Raw genomic sequence first — 18,256 nt, 5'->3', positions numbered from 1 at the left:
GGTAGGAGAAGAATCAATGAAACAAGATGGGATTGGGAGGGAGACAAACCATAAGTGACTCTTAATCTCACAAAACAAACTGAGGGTTGCTGGGGGGAGGGGGTTTGGGAGAAGGGGGTGGGATTATGGACATTGGGGAAGGTATGTGCTTTGGTGAGTGCTGTGAAGTGTGTAAACCTGGTGATTCACAGACCTGTACCCCTGGGGATAAAAATATATGTTTATAAAAAATAAAAATTTTTTAAAAAATAAAAAAAATAAAAAATAAAATAAAATAAAAATAAAAAATAAATAAAAAAATGAGAAAAAATGCCCCAAAATGATTACCAACAGACATTATTTTTCTTTTAAATATCAAAATGCACTAAACCCAAAGATGTCTTCCACAGACTATACAGTTCTTTTTGAAAGAATTTCTAAGGAAAACGTTGATAATCGTCAGGAATATTGATGACTACTTATTGATCTTAATGGCAAATACTTTAAGTATTAAAACAGTACCTTTGTATCTTTATTAATTGAAACACTACTTTCATTTAACTTTTGGCTAATGTAAACCACTCCTAACCTAAAATGCAGATCTCTTATCCAATGGTCAAGGCATATTTCATTTTAGTGAAAAATCAATTCAAGGCCAAAATAGTATGGTGTTGTGTGGCCCAGGTTGGGATTTGTTTGAGGATCTGATGAACTAATGTAAATTATGATGTTACAAAGTTTTGACAAATGTTAAGTTGCTGTTTTTTAAAAAAGATTTTATTTTTAAGTAATCTATATCCCCAATGTGGGACCTGAACTTACAACCCTGAAATCAAGAGTCGTAATTTCTACCAACTGAGCCAGCCAGGCTCCCCAAGCTATTATTTTTAGTAAAGTTCAATCTACTTCTTTGAGGTCGTACATTGAGGGAAGTGGTAGTGAGGATCACCAAAGACAAGCATGAAAAAGGAAAGACAAAATTCAAAGGAAATCTACATTAGCAAACACTACTTTAAAGGTTGTTTAAAACATCTAGCAATCTAAAATCTTTCTGGACTATGGGTGGCTCAGTTGGTTAAGCTTCTGCCTTCAGCTCAGGTCATGATCACAGGGTCTTGGGATCAAGTCCCACAATGGGCTCTCTCCTCAGGGGGGGTCTGTTTCTCCCTCTCCCTCTGCCTGCTGCTCACCTTGCTTGTGTCTCTCTCTCCATCTCTCCCTCACCCACTCTCTCTCTCAAATAAATAAATAAAATCTTTAAAAAATAAAATAAAATCTTTCTGGACTCTAAGAAATTAACTATTGCAAACCAGAAGATTAATGATGGCCATTCTTGAAACTTTGAATTCACTTTTACAACATATTTAGAATATGTTTTAAAACCTATTGACTTAGAACTTACTGTCAATGTATCTGAATAAGAATTTACAAAGTTCTTTTCAAATGTCTGTTTTCAGATTTTACTCTTTTTCAATGCTCTGTCACGCATGCCTTTGCATTTGCTGTTCCCTCTCCCTGGACTGAGTTTTCTTCAGATTCACTCATGGTATACTCCTTTATTTCATAAAGGCCTTCCTTAACTATGTAGCCTAAGATGGCCCCTCTCTTTCCCCTGCCTTATATTTATTCATTGTTTTAGTTATCTCCTGACATTAATATTAAATATTTGTTCACTGGTTGTTTATTATTATCTCATGAGACTATAAGCCTTAAGGGGGCAGGGTTTTTTTTTTTTTTTTTTTCTGTTTACCATCTAGAATGGTACATGATACACAGTAGGGCTCAATGACTGTCTCTTTACAAAAGAAAAAGAAACATAGTACCCACCTCCTCAGTGAGTTCACAGTCTTCATGAGAAACATAAATTTGAAATTTATATTCATAATCAGTTTTTATGAAATTAATTTCTCTTCTTAAGAAAGCATTTAAAAGGGCACCTGGGTGGCTCAGTTAAGCAACCGCCTTTGGCTCAGGTCATGGTCCCGGAGTCCCGGGATTGAGCCCCGCATTGGGCTCCCAGCTCCATGGGGAGTCTGCTTCTCCCTCTGACCTTCTTGCCTCTCATGCTCTCTCTGTCTCTCAAATAAATAAATAAAAACATTAAAAAAAAAAAAAAGAAAGCATTTAAAAGACTGATGTATACCAATGTGAAGCCCTAAGTTTTATAAATAGGGGTGTACTTACAGTTCCTAAGTCAGTTATTTTAGAGCATATTTTTAAGGAGATTTTAAAAACTGGTTATAAAAATGGTTACAGATACCAAAATATGTCTCATCCAAATAGCATTATTTCTACTATACTGTGAATTAAGTAGGCTTTTGAAAATATTTCATAAACTAATATTTTCAATGGGGAAATGCTTTCCAGATCACGTCAGAATAAAAAAATATAATAGCTTGAGTAATATAACTAGCCTCAAATACAGATTATGTCATTCTACAGATAGGTTTTATTTCTACTTTGTTCTCATTCTAGCCAAAGCAATAGCTACTCACTATGAGCAAAGATCGTAACATGGTGAGACCTAGAAAAGACTTATTTTCAAGGGCTAGAGATATGAGAGAGGGAATGAGAGTAGGGGAAAGATCACGTCTTGTCTCCAACCCAGCTAGAAAAGTTGCTCATAAATTGGGTCTTTGCAACCTCAGAAATGCTCTAAATAGTTCCACAGTTAGGGAAGAAAAAAAAAATCCTACCATGACCAACCTGCACACAAGGGTTGAGAAGGTACTAGGTATTTGTATGGGCATCCTTTCTTTGTGAATATGATATAATCCAATTCATTAAAATCACAAAATTCTAGCGCTGGAAGAGGGAATCTTATAGACGATCTTTACTAACTAAACTTCACTGCCTCACCTCCAACACACACACACTTACATATTCAAAAATAGAGAAAATGAGATATAGGAGATCACAGTGAAACTATTTGAAAAGGCTTTTAAAAGAATTAACAGCCATTTTTCCAAAAAAAAAATTATGCTATTGTAATGAACAATGATTTCATCGAATGGAAGCCAAGAAATAACAATAAAATCCTCTAAGCTGCCAATGGTAAAGTCACAGGGCCCAAAGTGAGAACACAGAGGAAGAGTCATGGAGGATGATGGTGATATCATGGGAGTTTTCTTGCGACTGCTACTGTACAATAGAGATGATCCTCGGTTGTTTGTTTTGTTTTGGAGTACAACTATTTCAAAGCATCAAACTACAGCTGTAAACCCAAGTATCATATATTTTATTCCTTTATCCATATAATGAAAAGAAAAACCAACAAAACGTATCCAGAAGATACATTTAGAAGACTAAACAAGTCTATTCTCTATTATTATATTCTTTATGAGTATGATAATTAAATTTGGGAAATATTGTTTATACAGAAAACATTTTATGTGAACATTCTGATGAATTGTCTTCAATACGTGAAAGACTAAGTAATTTTCCTACAGTTAAAGACCTAATTAACAGCAAATAAGGGCCATCACACTAATATTTCAAATTCTCAAGTAGCAGTATTCTTAATATACCAAAATTTGTCATAATATACACTACCTAGTTTATAAATAGACTACACCCTCAAAGTTTCTTAGAATTCATTTTCTTTCTTTCTTTCTTTCTATCTTTCCTTTTTTAAAGATTTCATTGTTTATTTCTAGAGAGAGAAAGAAAGTGCACATGAGTGGCCAGGGGCAGAGGGAGAGACAGAATCCCAAACAAGACTCTACACTCAGCACGGAGCCTGACGCAGGGCTTGATCTCACAACCTGAGATCATGACCTGAGCCAAAATCAAGAGCAGGATGCTTAAACGACTGAGCCACCCAGGCACCCCAGAATTCATTTTCTTTATAGATCCATGTTATTAATGGTACCCAACATTTTAGTCTAGCCCTCAAAAGTCTAACTTATAATGTAGTAGCTGGACTACAACATTAACTCCAAAGGTAGCTCTTGTCACCGGGGAAGATAGGAGAAAACAGTGGAAACAATACCCATTTCCTATTCTGCACAAGCAGGATATTAGACAAAACACCAAAATTGCCCCAAATGGCACCCTCTCCTTTCCTTTTCTATAGCCTTCTCGTAGGAAAAACTTACTCAGATCATGTATACTGCATAAGGCTCCATGCCGATCCCTTCACAAGGCCCTGCTTATATCTCCTACCGCCAACAGTCCTAAAATTTCTAGGATTCAAAATTCTTCTCCACCTCTACCAACTGCTACTAGTCAAAACTCCTATTTTATGAGTGGAACTCATCCCAACTCACAGTTTTGGAAACAAAATTTGATCTAGAGGTCCTTCATCCCTAGGGCATGAATTTTTTAAAAACGCTAATAGTCCTTGAATTATTCACCAAAGTAAGTGGGGTAGAGAGGCAGGAAAATTCTTTTGTGTACATGAATCATTTGTAATTTGAAAACACTATATAGGTCTAACTTTCCCTTTCATTTCTTAGATGATGTATTTGTGTACATATATGGGGAACATATATTTTAATTTCATATAAGAGAATTCTAGAGAATACTTGTCTGTTTTAATATGGAAAACATTTTAATTATTCCTTTAAAAAAAAACTTAATTCCAATATAGTTAACATACAATGTTATATTAGTTTCAGATGGAGAATAGAGGAATCCAACAATTGCATACATTACTCAGTGCTCATCATGACAAGTGTACAGTTTAGTCCCCATCAGCTATTTCACACATCCCCTTATTGAGCTCCCCTCTAGTAAGAAAACACTTGTTTTTTAAAAGAGCTTTAGTCTCTTAAAGCTAGAAAGAATTCTGTGAAACGTTTGCCTATTACATGCAGTCAAATTCCTCAGCTACTTTAAAAAAGATAAATGTCCTGACATACTTGATAAATTTTATCACTCATAAATTAGTAAGTCAACAGATGTGCTAATGAAAATAACAACTGACCCTCCCAAAATGAACATTTTCTCAAATTCAACGAACCATTTTGCAAATAGAAATTATTGTCTGCAAACCGTATTGGAAAAAAATGCAAATAAGCCAGGGGAAATGCATAATACAGTGGGGAGCATTATAAATAGCATTATATTCCTATAAAAAGATGTGATTTCTCCTACAGTTATCTTTTTTATAATACGGAATCAGAGTTGTTATTTGGTTTTGTTATGACTAAGCACTCTAGGGTACTAATACCACTTGATAAGAATATGAAATTGCTAAAAAGGCACCCAAAACCCATTTAATGAAAGCCAGAAAGAAATTCTTTATTATTACATGTATTACAAGTATTATTACATGTATACATATGTACAAATCCAAAAGTACATTCCAAGTAAAAAGATGTCTGAATAGGGAAAGGTCTTTTCCTTCCCACTTCTTTAAGAGTTCCATCTCTTAAAATTAAAAAAACAAAACCAAAACAAAAACTGTTTTGCTTTAGTATATATATTTTTTTAAGCTCTCAAGACTCTGATCAAAGAAATTGGAAAATAATCAATTCCACAAAATCCATTCACCAGAAATTATTTGAAATCCCAGCCTGTAGTGCATTTGATACTTTTTCAAAGCTTTATCATAATACAAATTAAAAAGCATATAGCTGAGAATGATCTAGTAGCAAAAACAAAACTGTAAAACAAATTAAGAAAAATTTTTAGATTCATTTATAACTTAAGCAAAATTAAGAATATCTTTACAGAAGTTCACCAATTTAATCAATCCCATATTTAAAAAGAATTGCTTAGACTTCTAGAATACCCTTGACCAGCCCTATCATTCCTTCATATCTGTCAAAGGAACATATAAGCACTAGTCCCCATAAAGGAATCATCATTAAAAAAGAGTATTTGAGGGGCATCTGGGTGGCTTAGTGGGTTAAAGCCTCTGCCTTGAGCTCAGGTCATGATCCCAGGGTCCTGGGATCAGGCCCCGCGTCGGGCTCCCTGCTCAGCAGGGAGTTTGCTTCCTCCTCTCTCTCTGCCTGCCTCTCTGCCTACTTGTATTCTCTGTCTCTCTGTCAAATAAATAAATAAAATCTTAAAATATTGTTTAAAAAATATTTGAGTTATGAAAATTATTATGAATTACAGATTATAAGATTTAATTCAGCTAAAAAACCCCTCACTTGTTAAAATAAACCTACCAGCATTATGTTGTGATTTGAAGTAGGTATGAACACAGTCAGAATAAATAATGTAATTTCACAGGCTTCACAATGTTGAGTACTTCAAGATGAAGCAGACACAACAACCCCCCAAAACTATATGAACCACAAATGATAAAAAATAGAAATCATAGTCCCACTAAAACACTGTATGGGTATTTCAGGGCTTTTTCTTTGCCAGACTAGTAAAGATAGAAATATTTAAAAATCTCATACATGTGAATCTTGCTTTATACAGCAGGGTATGTTTCTGAAAACTTTATGTGAATTAAACCTAATTTCACATCTACTTGAGAAGCTCCTAAACTAAAATGAATAATTTTTTTTAAGAATACTTATTCTCATTTTATCTCTTTCAAGTAAATCTAATGTATGACAATGTGGTTTTTCCCACAGCAGCATAAATTTCTAGTTTTAGTAAATAATCTTGCCAGAAATTGATGACTTCTTAGAATAGTTTTCTATAGTTTTGCCTTTACACAAATATATATATGTACATGTATATGTTTATTGTATATATAGATATATAGACATACAAAATTATATGTAAAAATGAATATTATTTCCTTCTTCATGCAGGGCTGCTGAGATATAGTAGCTGTAACTCTCACACACACAGTTCAAGAAATCAAGGAAATGTTGGATTTATTCTGCGATTCTCCCTCTAACCAGGCACACAATGTATAGTATCCCAAACTATTTCCAGTTGTTGTATACAAATTTTGTGGAAAACTAACAAAAATAGGAAAGGGGGAAATGAAGGGACTGAATCATGGAATAGTAAGAACTAATAAAACCTTTTTCTATTTAGAATTCAGTTAGTGAAATAGACACACTGCCCTTGATCACACAACTTAAAGGATAGTAAATATTTATCTACCTGTCATGAATCAATTCAATACCCAGATTAACCGACTCATACAATATTAGTCAAAGGGTAATATTTGTTGACCACAAGCCCACCAAGGCGCATGCAAATATCATGTTTATACATATACACGTAAGAAGTCTGAATGTCTTAAATGTTAGATATATTTTCCAGTTGAATGTTAATATATAGTATATAATATGCAATAAAATGGAGTTATCCTTTACCAATAGAGGCAATAGTTTTAAGATAGAGGCAAGTGAACACATTGGAAGCTATGTAGGTATACAAAACATCTAAAATTAGTTTGCTCTACTGATTTCATAACTGGATGGCATATACTACTTACAAAGCAACAAAGGTGCAAAGATTGAAATTTAAACCCCTAATTAAGCAATGGTTTGACAGTTCTAATGTCCTGTACCTGCCCTGCCTGATACCATAACTCAGTAGGCAATCTCAAATGAAAATTAATACAGCCTACAGTACAATTTTAGTTATAAGTAACAACTGATCGTGTTTAAAAGATGAAATCCTCCAATGTTCAAAAACACTTGGCACTCACCAAGACAACAACTTCGGCATTCAAAGAATAGCTATTTGTAATAAAAAAAAAAGGTTTCTGTGGATTCTGCTTATATCATCTTGATTACTGTCATCTGATCATAACAAAACTGTAACTAACTCGGCTACCATGTCCTCAAGCGGCTAGGTCTTAATCATAAATCAACGAAATGACTAATTCAACATTGTTAAACCAGCGAGGAGATGTCTCGAGCGATTTTTGGTTTCTCACATCTTTCAAAAGGTCAATGTACCTACTCAATAACAAAATAGACTTATCTTTCAAAATGCTCCCTTCTTTTCTAGGATTAAAAAACAATGTTACCATTTAAATTTAAAGTAAACTCTAACTAGTAATTAAAATGTTCATTAGGGGGGCGCCTGGGTGGCTCAGTGGGTTAAGCCGCTGCCTTCGGCTCAGGTCATGATCTCAGGGTCCTGGGATCGAGTCCCGCATCGGGCTCTCTGCTCAGCAGGGAGCCTGCTTTCCTCTCTCTCTCTCTGCCTGCCTCTCCATCTACTTGTGAGTTCTCTCTGTCAAATAAATAAATAAAATCTTTAAAAAAAATAAATAAATAAAATAAAATGTTCATTAGGTCTGACATGGTGACCTACTAAACTACAGTTTCCTATGGTCTTCCTCTTATGGCCAAAATCACAAATCCCTCCTCCTCCTCCTCCTCTTTCCTGACCATTTAAAATAGTTTTCTAGATCTAAAAGACCCATGAAAATAGTTATTACTACTTCCTGCATCAGCCTTAATTTGTTACACTAATATTACATAATATTCCTGCATCAGTCTTAATTTGCTACACTAATATTACATAATAACTTTAAAAAACAGAAACTTTTTCTTTTGCTAAAGGAGCAGCTAATGCAAGCAAATGGAGCTTAGATATAAATGCTACCAAAAAACAAGATGCTAACACAAATTAAAAGGATTTAGTAGTTAAAATGTATCTTAACTATTTACATCTGCTTGCAGTGTTATAAACGATGAAAACCTAGTGTTCGTATCCTTCATAATAAAAATTTATTCTGCACTTTAATACAAAGGCTATGTTGCATAAACAGAGGATTTAAAGCTGTAGCAGAGTGGCTGAATGAAAGGAAAATGGCAATCTTTCTGGCTCCAGTAGATGCCATTCCCTATCACACAATGTTTCCCACTCATAAATACATGACAAATACTTCCTCAATCATTTTTTACGAGCAGGGATGCACAGGGGGTAGTCAATGGCTAGCTTGAGGGAAAATAGGAACAGCAGGCGGCAGAAACTGTACAGAAAATGGCTATGTGGTAAATTCTCTTCTGGAACATCACTCAGTTACCCAGTCTTTGATCTTTCAGCTACAATTACACTAACTTCCACAAGATCTGATTCCCCCCACCCACCCCACCAAACATACACATAGCCCCAAACCAGATCATTAGTTATATATAAAATCTAAAATTTGGTTTTATAAATAGGATCATCCATACCTCTACATCTTTATAAATTAAAATTTGCTATTTAGACAAGAGTTTGCTTTCAATTGGCTATAACCATATCATCATCACAACTGGTCTCAAAAAACATGGGGTGTCTGGCGACAGCTAAATCACAGACTGGCGTCTCCCAAGCAGTCTGTCTACCATTAGGGTCTGGGAAATGGTATTTACTATACAATTAGAGCCAGGGAGTTCTACCTGTAATCATCCAAATACAGGTGTGAGAAGCCCCTTTGGGCAAGGAAACTGACTCATCCCTTTTCATGTAAACTTTGATGTCTGTATTGTTTCATGAAGCCTCAGGAAACCTTACCATTCATACAACAATAAGATTTATTAACTGAGGTCAAGTAATAAATTTTAAAATTCCTTCCCAAAGGTAATAATTTTTAACACATTAGTCATCAAATTTATAAGAATTTGAAATAAGACAGTACTGATTGTTTTAAAGTTAATTATCTATTGGAGGACACTGACCAGTAAGAACTGAATTTTCATGTTAGGTTTATGCTTTCTAGAACCGTACCAATAAAGAAGACAAATTCAGTTTCCTATCAGGAACACAAAATGTCTTAAAGTAATATCAATGGGGCATTTTTAGTTGCAGTAATTTCACAGAATTTATTCTAATCATTTATTGGAGTTAACCATCTGACATTAATTATTGTTTTGGCTTCCAGTCTATGAATGTTTATTTTTCAGTTTAAAGCTTCTCACTCTTTGATATCATATGGAAATGAGAATTTTTAATGGAAAATTGAAACCATGTGCATCTAAGTACTTAATGAAGTACAGGGGAAAACCGACAATATATTTTAGGAGAACGCAGATATTTTGCTCCGGATAGTTTTGATTTGTTTGTATGACTTAATAGTATGAAATACTGAGGGTCCCGTGAGGCAAGTCATAGTGAGTGCAATGCCAAATGTGCACATGCCCACACGTTACAGAAGTATGAGTTTCTGAAGTTATTAGTGAATGAAAGAAAACCTTGTACATTTAGGTTACATGTCAAGAATGACAACACATGAATGCGCAGTTTTTACCTTTATACACTTTACAAGTATTTGAAGCAGATACCTTCCTTTCCTCTCCCCACTCACATACAGTATTTTTAGTTGAAAAAAAATTTTAAAGCATTTGATCTGGATTTTAAAACTTATACTTAGCTATAATCTCAAGTGGATATTTTAAGGCCACATATAGTATCAACACAGTTAGAAATTCCCAGTTTAAAAGTTTTTTCACTCTAACTACATTTATTCTCATTTTGCAAAGGAAACAAACAGTAACATCTATTAAATTTAAATTTAATAAGTAAATACACATGATTCAATATTGCCTAATTTAATTCTGTTTGTTTCTTCTTACGTTCTCTCAGTGTAGATCAATTAGGAGATTCATCTCAGAATGTACAAAACCAGACAAAGCTCTCTCACCCATTTTAAACTTTTTAATAATAAGGAGAAAAAATACTAAAATCTAACATAGCCATAAGTTCATATGTACGTGTGTTTATGGGTAGAGCCAGGATACGTCTGAATATATCTGAGGGGGAAAAACTTACCATTTGTTCTTCTTTCTAATGTAGTCTTTTTCAGAAAGATTAACCAAGTATACCATTGGTTTTGAAGTCAGAAATAAGTGTTTATTCAACACTTCAATCTAGAGTGGGAGATAGAGAAAGAATCTTTTTTAAAAGTTGAGCAAGTCATTGAGTAACTTGAGAATAAACTCTTGTCAAACAAGTAGCCATTTTCATTTTCAAAATTCTTGTTTCCAAGAAATTAGCAGTTATGAAATATCAGGAGTAGGGGAAAAGAAAGTAATAACAAGCCTGGTAGTAAGCAATCATTGACGGAAATAAAGTTTAACTAGATATTAACAGTAATTATATATATAATAATGGAAAATCTAATTTGTTCCCTAAGAAGTCAATGCCAAGGCAGGAATAGAAGGCATGATAGTTACAACTTACCTCTTTGTCGTTCCAATCATGATAGAAGCGAACAGGTTTCTTTTGATCTATAACCCAGGATTTGACTTTGCACATTATATCCTGCACAAGATTGAGAAAAAAGTAAATACAAGATGGACACTGAACATTCAGATACTAAATACTAAAATTAAAAGTTTTCAAATCCTCAAAGTAAAAACAATTTTATACAAAAGGGGAACTAAGTCACACACATAATTATTTTTTAATAACTCATTAAAAATCCAAATACCAATGAAACATTGTGGCATTAACATTTTAATATATAAAATGTGGAATACTAGCAAAATTAGTTATAGTCTTAAAAATTTCAAGACAATTCACATACACCAAAGACTATAAGAGCTAATAATATTTCAGTATCACCTAGTGATGCCACTTACAAGATAAACATGCTTATTAGGAAATGGAGGGAGGGGGGAATACTGGAAAGAGACTGAATTATAATTTCTTCCTTAAAAAGAAAAACAAACAAAATAGAAAAAATTGAACCTATTACTGATGATCTACCCTCCAAAATATTAAATCAACTGGCCAAACCCTTTTAATTCGGAATTAATTTTTTGCCAACACCTTCTTCCTGCCCACTTCTCCTGTCCCTGCTCCAACAACCCCCCCCCCCCACCCAACCTGCCAAAGCCTCCATTACACAATGGCAAGAGCCCTGCACTGGTGACCTCCAACCAGCTGCATTCACTTTCAGAACATCTCTCTCTGCTGGAAATCTAAAGGCCTTTTAGTTAGCAAGCTAGTGTGCATTCAGAAGGAGTAACTGCAGGAAGAGCCCAATGTGCTTTGTTTCTCTAGCCTTTCTTCACAGAAAGATTAATCATCTGTGAAATGGAAACGGCAAACAGCAAGTGACACAAACTGAACCCTTCAAGTCTTTCCTCATCAGTTTTGTGGTTCTGAATCTAAAAGCTGCGTGTGGCAAGGTTCTTCTTACAGGCAGGTGTTAATAAAAGGCTCTTGGGTCTGAAAGGTCAAACTTAGCTCTTCCAGAAGAAGTGCGTTTGAGAGTCATCTGGTTTTTTGTTGTTGTTGTTAAAGATAATTTATGGATATGTTTTAAATATGCATTTCCTACAAATTTATTGTAATACACAATTATCAGTAATAGATTTTTTTAGGCTTTTATTGATGTATTTACTTTACTATAAATCAATTATTTTTCTATAAATATCCACTTGTATAAATTACCTCAATATTTAGTATACCTTCCTTCCAAATCTTGCTGTTACCAACAGGAAAAATAAGGAAAAAGCCCTATGTCCTTAGATCCTGATTTGAAACTCTCCAGGAAAAGGACTTCCCACAGATTTTAACAAGGAAGGGGCAAGCTGAAAACTTTTAATGAAATCTAACATGTTCTGCTTAAGAATAATCACTTTTACTCTTCTATAACTGAATTTCACTCATAAATGTTTAAAAGTGGCTAATGTAACACCATTTCCTACAAGGAGAAGATCAAAGTGCTATATTACAAATGCATTATGATTAAAAAAGCCCTGTGCAGCCTTGCTATTAACTGTTCTTTAAACCCTAAAAGGCTTCCCATAGATCTCACTTGGCACTGCATATACAACCTTTGACAAGTAATGTAGACCATTTTTATTCATTGCCTAAAATTGTAGGCAATTATGTGCGTCACACTGGCCACCTGCAAATTCTGAATGCCTGCTCCAGTTGTCAGTGCAAAAAACTAATGTCGGAGGGGATTAATCTAGGGGGAGAGAGTCCTCTTTAATGGCTCCAGCAGGTGAAATGGCCCAGCTGGTTACTATGATGAGTGGCCAGAACAGCTTATGTAGAGACACGCAACAAGATTATACAAAAGAAGGAGAAAACAGTGGTACCATCTTATATTTGGTTCCATTCGTTTTTTCAATTAAAGAAAAGAGAAGAAAATAGACAAAAGGAAGCCAAACCAAAAATAAGGAAGGAAATTAAATTTTAATCATATAAAAAGTATAACATACTGTTGTAACTATAAACATTTTTACAAAACCAAAGGGCCTCAATAAACGATGATCACCAGTGAAGGAATTTCAGTATTTCTCTTTCATTTTAAATTAACTACACAATCACTCCAGACACTGAAATCTTATCACATAATCTTTTTTTTTTTCTCCTCACACCAACACATTATACTACCAATTAGAAACAGTCAAATTTTAAAGAGAATTTACTCATAATTAAAGCTCTCAAACAGTATGTTCATTAAAGCCACATTCAAACCTTTTAAGAAAAATTTATAGAGTATGACCAAGTATTTGACGAGTTGAAAGTAAAAATGTTTTAAAATTTAAAATTCTTCTTTTTTTACCCAATACTCTCTTCATTAGCTCTATGAAAGACTGAACAGCCAAGAAACGACATCTTAGATTATTAAAAGATGCCAGTTTACTGAAGACAAAACAAGATCCTTCTCAGATAAGAAGATCACACATAAATGATCATTATATGGTATAGTTGTAATGTGCTGTTTTTCTTACTTAAGAATTAATTTTAATTTTAGCAAAAAATTAAAAGATGTTTTAACATTCCTTACCTGAAAAACTTCTAATCAGATGAAAGAAAACATTTGGACAAATTTATATATAATAATGGACTAAAATTTTTCTTATGCTTATATGTATATAAATATATGTATCAACACTTATGATGAGAACATTAAAAGGTCCAGTTAGCTGAATATAGTTGACTGAGAAAATAATCTAATACATACCTACCCTACTCCTAACAATTGGGAATACAATAAAAACACAAAAACACCTTAATGCTTAACTAGTCTTAATACTTTAAGATTTTATTAATATCCTTAGCAACATCATTATGTAGAAATACAGATGGAGAAGGATAACTTTTGTTTTGATAACTTTAACGAAGTCCTCACTTTCAAAATCCTATACACATGATGACAATTATGTAAAACTTCCTGGATATTTGAACTTTTTGGTTATTTTGCAGTGGTGTGAGTATACTAATTGGAGAGGTAACAGCTTAATGCTTAAGCGTGAAAATAAATCCTAGGTTTACCATTTACCAGGCCTGTGACCTATTACTTCATTGCTTAACATTGATGATGACACTATCTACTCCCCAGGGTTGTTGTGAAAATCAAAAGAGATAATGCATATAAGGTGTTTAGCACAGTCTTTGGCACAGAATAAGTTCTCCATAAATGTGAACTGTTGCCATTGTTATCATGATAGGTGAAAGATTAAATACTAGTCATCTGCAAAATGGCAACATAATCTCTTGGGTACTCCCTTAAAGCACATATAAATCTTCTCCAATATGAATATTGTTCATTAGTCCTTTTCTTTGAATTTCTGAAGGCTTACCAACAATACTGGCTTTCTTAGTGAAATCTCAATTCAGGTGTCTAGTATTAACAAAAACTAGTTTATACTGAATAACTACCTTTTAACTAAAAAGAAAATCCAAAGTCACCTTGAATTCCTCACTCATCTGCTTTGACTCTTCTTACTAATAGTTTCACATTTAACTTAAGAAGTGTTCTGTTTCCTTGATGTATTTTATTATTGTTGCTAATAGCAGTTGTAATTTATTTAGGCTCACAGAGAACATGTGATTTGCCTAAATTTCCATAGCCAGCAAATGGCAGAGCAAAGATTCAAATTCAGGTCTAAGTGACTCAAAAATTCATGTTCTGTCCAATCACCCTGGCATATTTGTCTTCCTTACTGTTTTTCCAATTGCTCTTTGTTTAGCCTAGCTAGTTATTCCCAAGGTTGTTATTCCAATCCTCATTCTTGATCCAAGGTCATCAGAGAAATTTAATATTCCTCCTATTTGAGATTAATAATACCTGTCAATCCATTACAAAAGTAGTATTTTTCTTTGCATACAATAACATACCTGACTCTAAGACTACATACTAGACTTCTCTATTCTGGTATTCTTCTGTTTCTTAGCAAGAATTATTAATCTGTGACCCATAAACAGATTTCAGGGATTTCCTAACACACTGAAATTATATATAAAGTTCTATGTTTAATTTATGTGCCTTTGAGGGATGATGGCATATATCTTCCAAATCCTTTTAAAAGGAATTCATCATGCCCAAATCTAAAAACCAGGTTGTGAGTGACTTTGTAGCAATACTCAAATGCCCCCAACACAGCCAATTAAGTAAATGTTCTAGGTCCATGGACTCTCAGACTTGAAGCCCAGAGACACTAACTGAAAACTTGTTGCAGCCAGAGGCTCACCCAAATTCATCTGTACTGGTTAGCATGCTGATAAAAATTCTACACCTGGGTGGCTCAGTGATTAAGCATCTGCCTTCAGCTCAGGTCATGATCCCAGGGTCCTAGAATCGAGCCCCACACAAGGAGCCTGCTTCTCCTTCTCTCACTCCCCCTGCCTCTCTTGCTGTGTCTCTGTCGAATAAATAAGAAAAACCTTAAAAAAAAAATTCTAGCTACTACAACGTATAACACAATTTTAGTTAAAATCATAACAGGGATGTTGGAGAACATTATAAATTGAATATATTATTATTCTAAAAAAATGAACTGCTTAAGATAAAAAATACTTAGAAAAATACATGACCTGCCTTGCTATGTATTAAACCATAAAGCTACAGTAATTAGAATAGTATGATACTAGCACAAGGAGATTTGGATTAGGAACAACCTAAAAAGCGATTAACTGGAGATTTGCTAATAAATTATGGGATATTCACATAACAGAACAGTTTTTATCCATTAAGACTAGCCATAGTTGTATGTACATTTGTATGGGAAAATGTCCAAAATGCTTTGTAAGTGAAAAAAGCAGGTTCAGAACAATGAAATAAAGCTAAGAGTATGAATTTTGCCACCAAAAAGATTTGGGCTTGAGTTCTGGCTCTGCCACTTTTTACCTGCGTGACTTTTTAAAAGTTACGTAACATCTCTAATTTTACTTTTGTAAAATTGGGATAGTTCCAATTCAACATGTGGTGATTATTAGGATTAAATAAGAAAATACATGTAAAGTAACTGCCTCAGCTCCAGGTACACAGTAAATACTCAACAGGTATTAAGTTGTTAATATTTATGGCAGAATGTATAAGATGATTCCATCTGTGGTTTTGAAACTATATATAATACATACAAACAAATGCACTCAAATAATGAAACTGGATAGATGCCCTACAAAACTACTAGCAACAGAAATTTCTAGAAGATTGGATACCAGAGAAACCTTCCCTGTCTGCCTTCTTTTTAAAAACCACAATGCTGTTTTATTCATTTTTAACCAAAAAACATTATCTTTACAACAGGAAAAAAAATGGCAATATTTACAGTGTGAGGGGGAAGGGAGGACTTCATCTATTCACTGCTCACCATCTATAATTCTAAAATTTGATGAACAAATAGAAAAGACCTGGCAATTTATCAAAGTGACTCACTCTTATTCTGTAATAATTATAGCTTCCAAGTCTGATACTTCCCTCTAGCCAAATCCACTATCTCAATACCTGATGCTGACACCCAGATGAGCTGATCTGTGCTGGTTAGGTGGCTCTAACTAATACAGTCAACAATGCACTCGGACCAAAATGGGGGTCAGGGCTTCAGCTCAAAATAGTCTGGCTAGGAGTCCAGTAATATAGCTTCTTCTTGCTCCAAGCCAGAGCATCCACTTTAAATATCTCAAGGAAATGTCCTTTTACCAAGGACATTTGTTTTCTCTCATGAAACAGACCTCCTTTGTATATTCTAACTTGATATTTAAGATCTGCCTGAATCAGAATATTAAACGTTTGTTGCTCTACTAAATGAATGCTGTTTATGGTGGCAGGAGTACTGATCCTTGACTTCCATCTTTTTACACACTTCAGTGACTAAAACTCCCAGAAATGAATCAACAAAGTACTCAACTAAGACAACTGGCAGCAATGTTCTGCATGGCTGTGTGTGTGCGCGCGTGTGTGTGTGTGTGTGTGCACGCACGCACGTGTGCACACACTTGCATGCATGCACACGTAAGGAAGATGTCATCCAAGAATTGAAATAATAGGTTAATTCTACCAATAACCTGGGTAGAATGCATGTTGGTAGTTGTGGGTTTTAGTTATATAATTCACCAAAGTAAACAGTGAGAAGTTAACACAGCAAAGCTCTTGATCTGTCAACCATAAACTAACAACCAGAATGGACACCCAATTCCTTCTCAAGGTATAGATTTCAAGAGGATTTTAACATCACTATAAAGAAGAAGGCAACAATCCTACATGATCCCCGTAAATCAGTTTGAATGGATTTTACCATGTTCAAGGAAGGTGGTAGGGATGGGGTGTGGAGTCCACAAATTTGATTTTAATAAAAAGGCTACTCAATAAGGAATGAAAGGAAGAAGAAAATGATCATGCATGTGTGTGTGCACCCATACCCTCTTAATGAATTATCTGGCATACTTGGCAGAATGCAAAAAGATACAGCACCTATGAAACAGGTGCATAAAGCCATAAAGAGAGAAGATTAATGTCAGAAAAAAATGGATGAAATGTTAAGAGTTGACAAACTAAGAAAAATTTACAAGGAAACCAAAATCTAAGTAGAAAGCAGGAAATAAAAGTAGGAAAATAAAAATTCAAATTGAAAATTCAACTGATACAAGCAGAAGAGACTACTCAGTGGATTGAATGTCAAACTTAAGAGTTATACTAAAGTATCTAATATACTCAGTGTATACTACATAAGTATAGAGCTTGATAAAGTATCACAGAATGAACACATACCTGTAACTACTCTGACCAATATACAGAATACTATTAGCAATGCAGTCACAATGTTTCACTCTTCTCAAGAGATAATCACTATACTGGCTTTTTTGGCATCACAAATTAGCCTGTGATGAAATTTATAGAAATTTATAGAAATGGAATCATAAAATATGCATTATCTTGAGTCTAGCTTCTTTTGTTCAACATAGTGAAATTCATCCATGTTGTTAGATGTAGTAGCAGTATGTATTTTCTTTGTCATGTAATACTCCCCTATAGGAAGATTCCGCAGTGTATTTCTCCATTCCATTGTTGGACACTTAAGGTTGTTTATACTTTAAAAGCTACTATGAATAAAGCTGCCATAAACATTCTTGTACATGTATTTTGGTAAATGTGTACATGCATTTCTCTTGAGTATACACCTAAGACTGGATGGACACTATCATAGGTCATATATTTACAGTGCAT

At 34.1% G+C, this 18,256-nt stretch overlaps 2 protein-coding genes across 3 annotated transcripts in view; one reads left to right on the top strand and one right to left on the bottom strand.

Moving 5' to 3' along the window:
* SCRN3 (secernin 3) overlaps positions 1-18,256 on the top strand; it is a 345,735-nt gene that overhangs the window by 58,529 nt on the left and 268,950 nt on the right. The window lies entirely within an intron of this gene.
* Positions 1-18,256, bottom strand: part of OLA1 (Obg like ATPase 1) — a 180,079-nt gene that overhangs the window by 39,539 nt on the left and 122,284 nt on the right. For both annotated transcript variants that reach the window (XM_082689563.1, XM_082689564.1), the window contains 2 exons: positions 11,026-11,106; positions 10,615-10,712 (listed from right to left, as the gene is read on the bottom strand). In XM_082689563.1, the coding sequence (XP_082545689.1) occupies positions 10,615-10,712; positions 11,026-11,106 (179 nt within the window). The remainder of the gene's footprint in view (positions 1-10,614; positions 10,713-11,025; positions 11,107-18,256) is intronic.

The sequence above is a fragment of the Mustela nivalis genome (assembly GCF_964662115.1).
Source record: "Mustela nivalis genome assembly, chromosome: 11".
Classification (NCBI taxonomy): domain Eukaryota; kingdom Metazoa; phylum Chordata; class Mammalia; order Carnivora; family Mustelidae; genus Mustela; species Mustela nivalis.
This window is presented reverse-complemented; position numbering and strand designations above follow the sequence as displayed.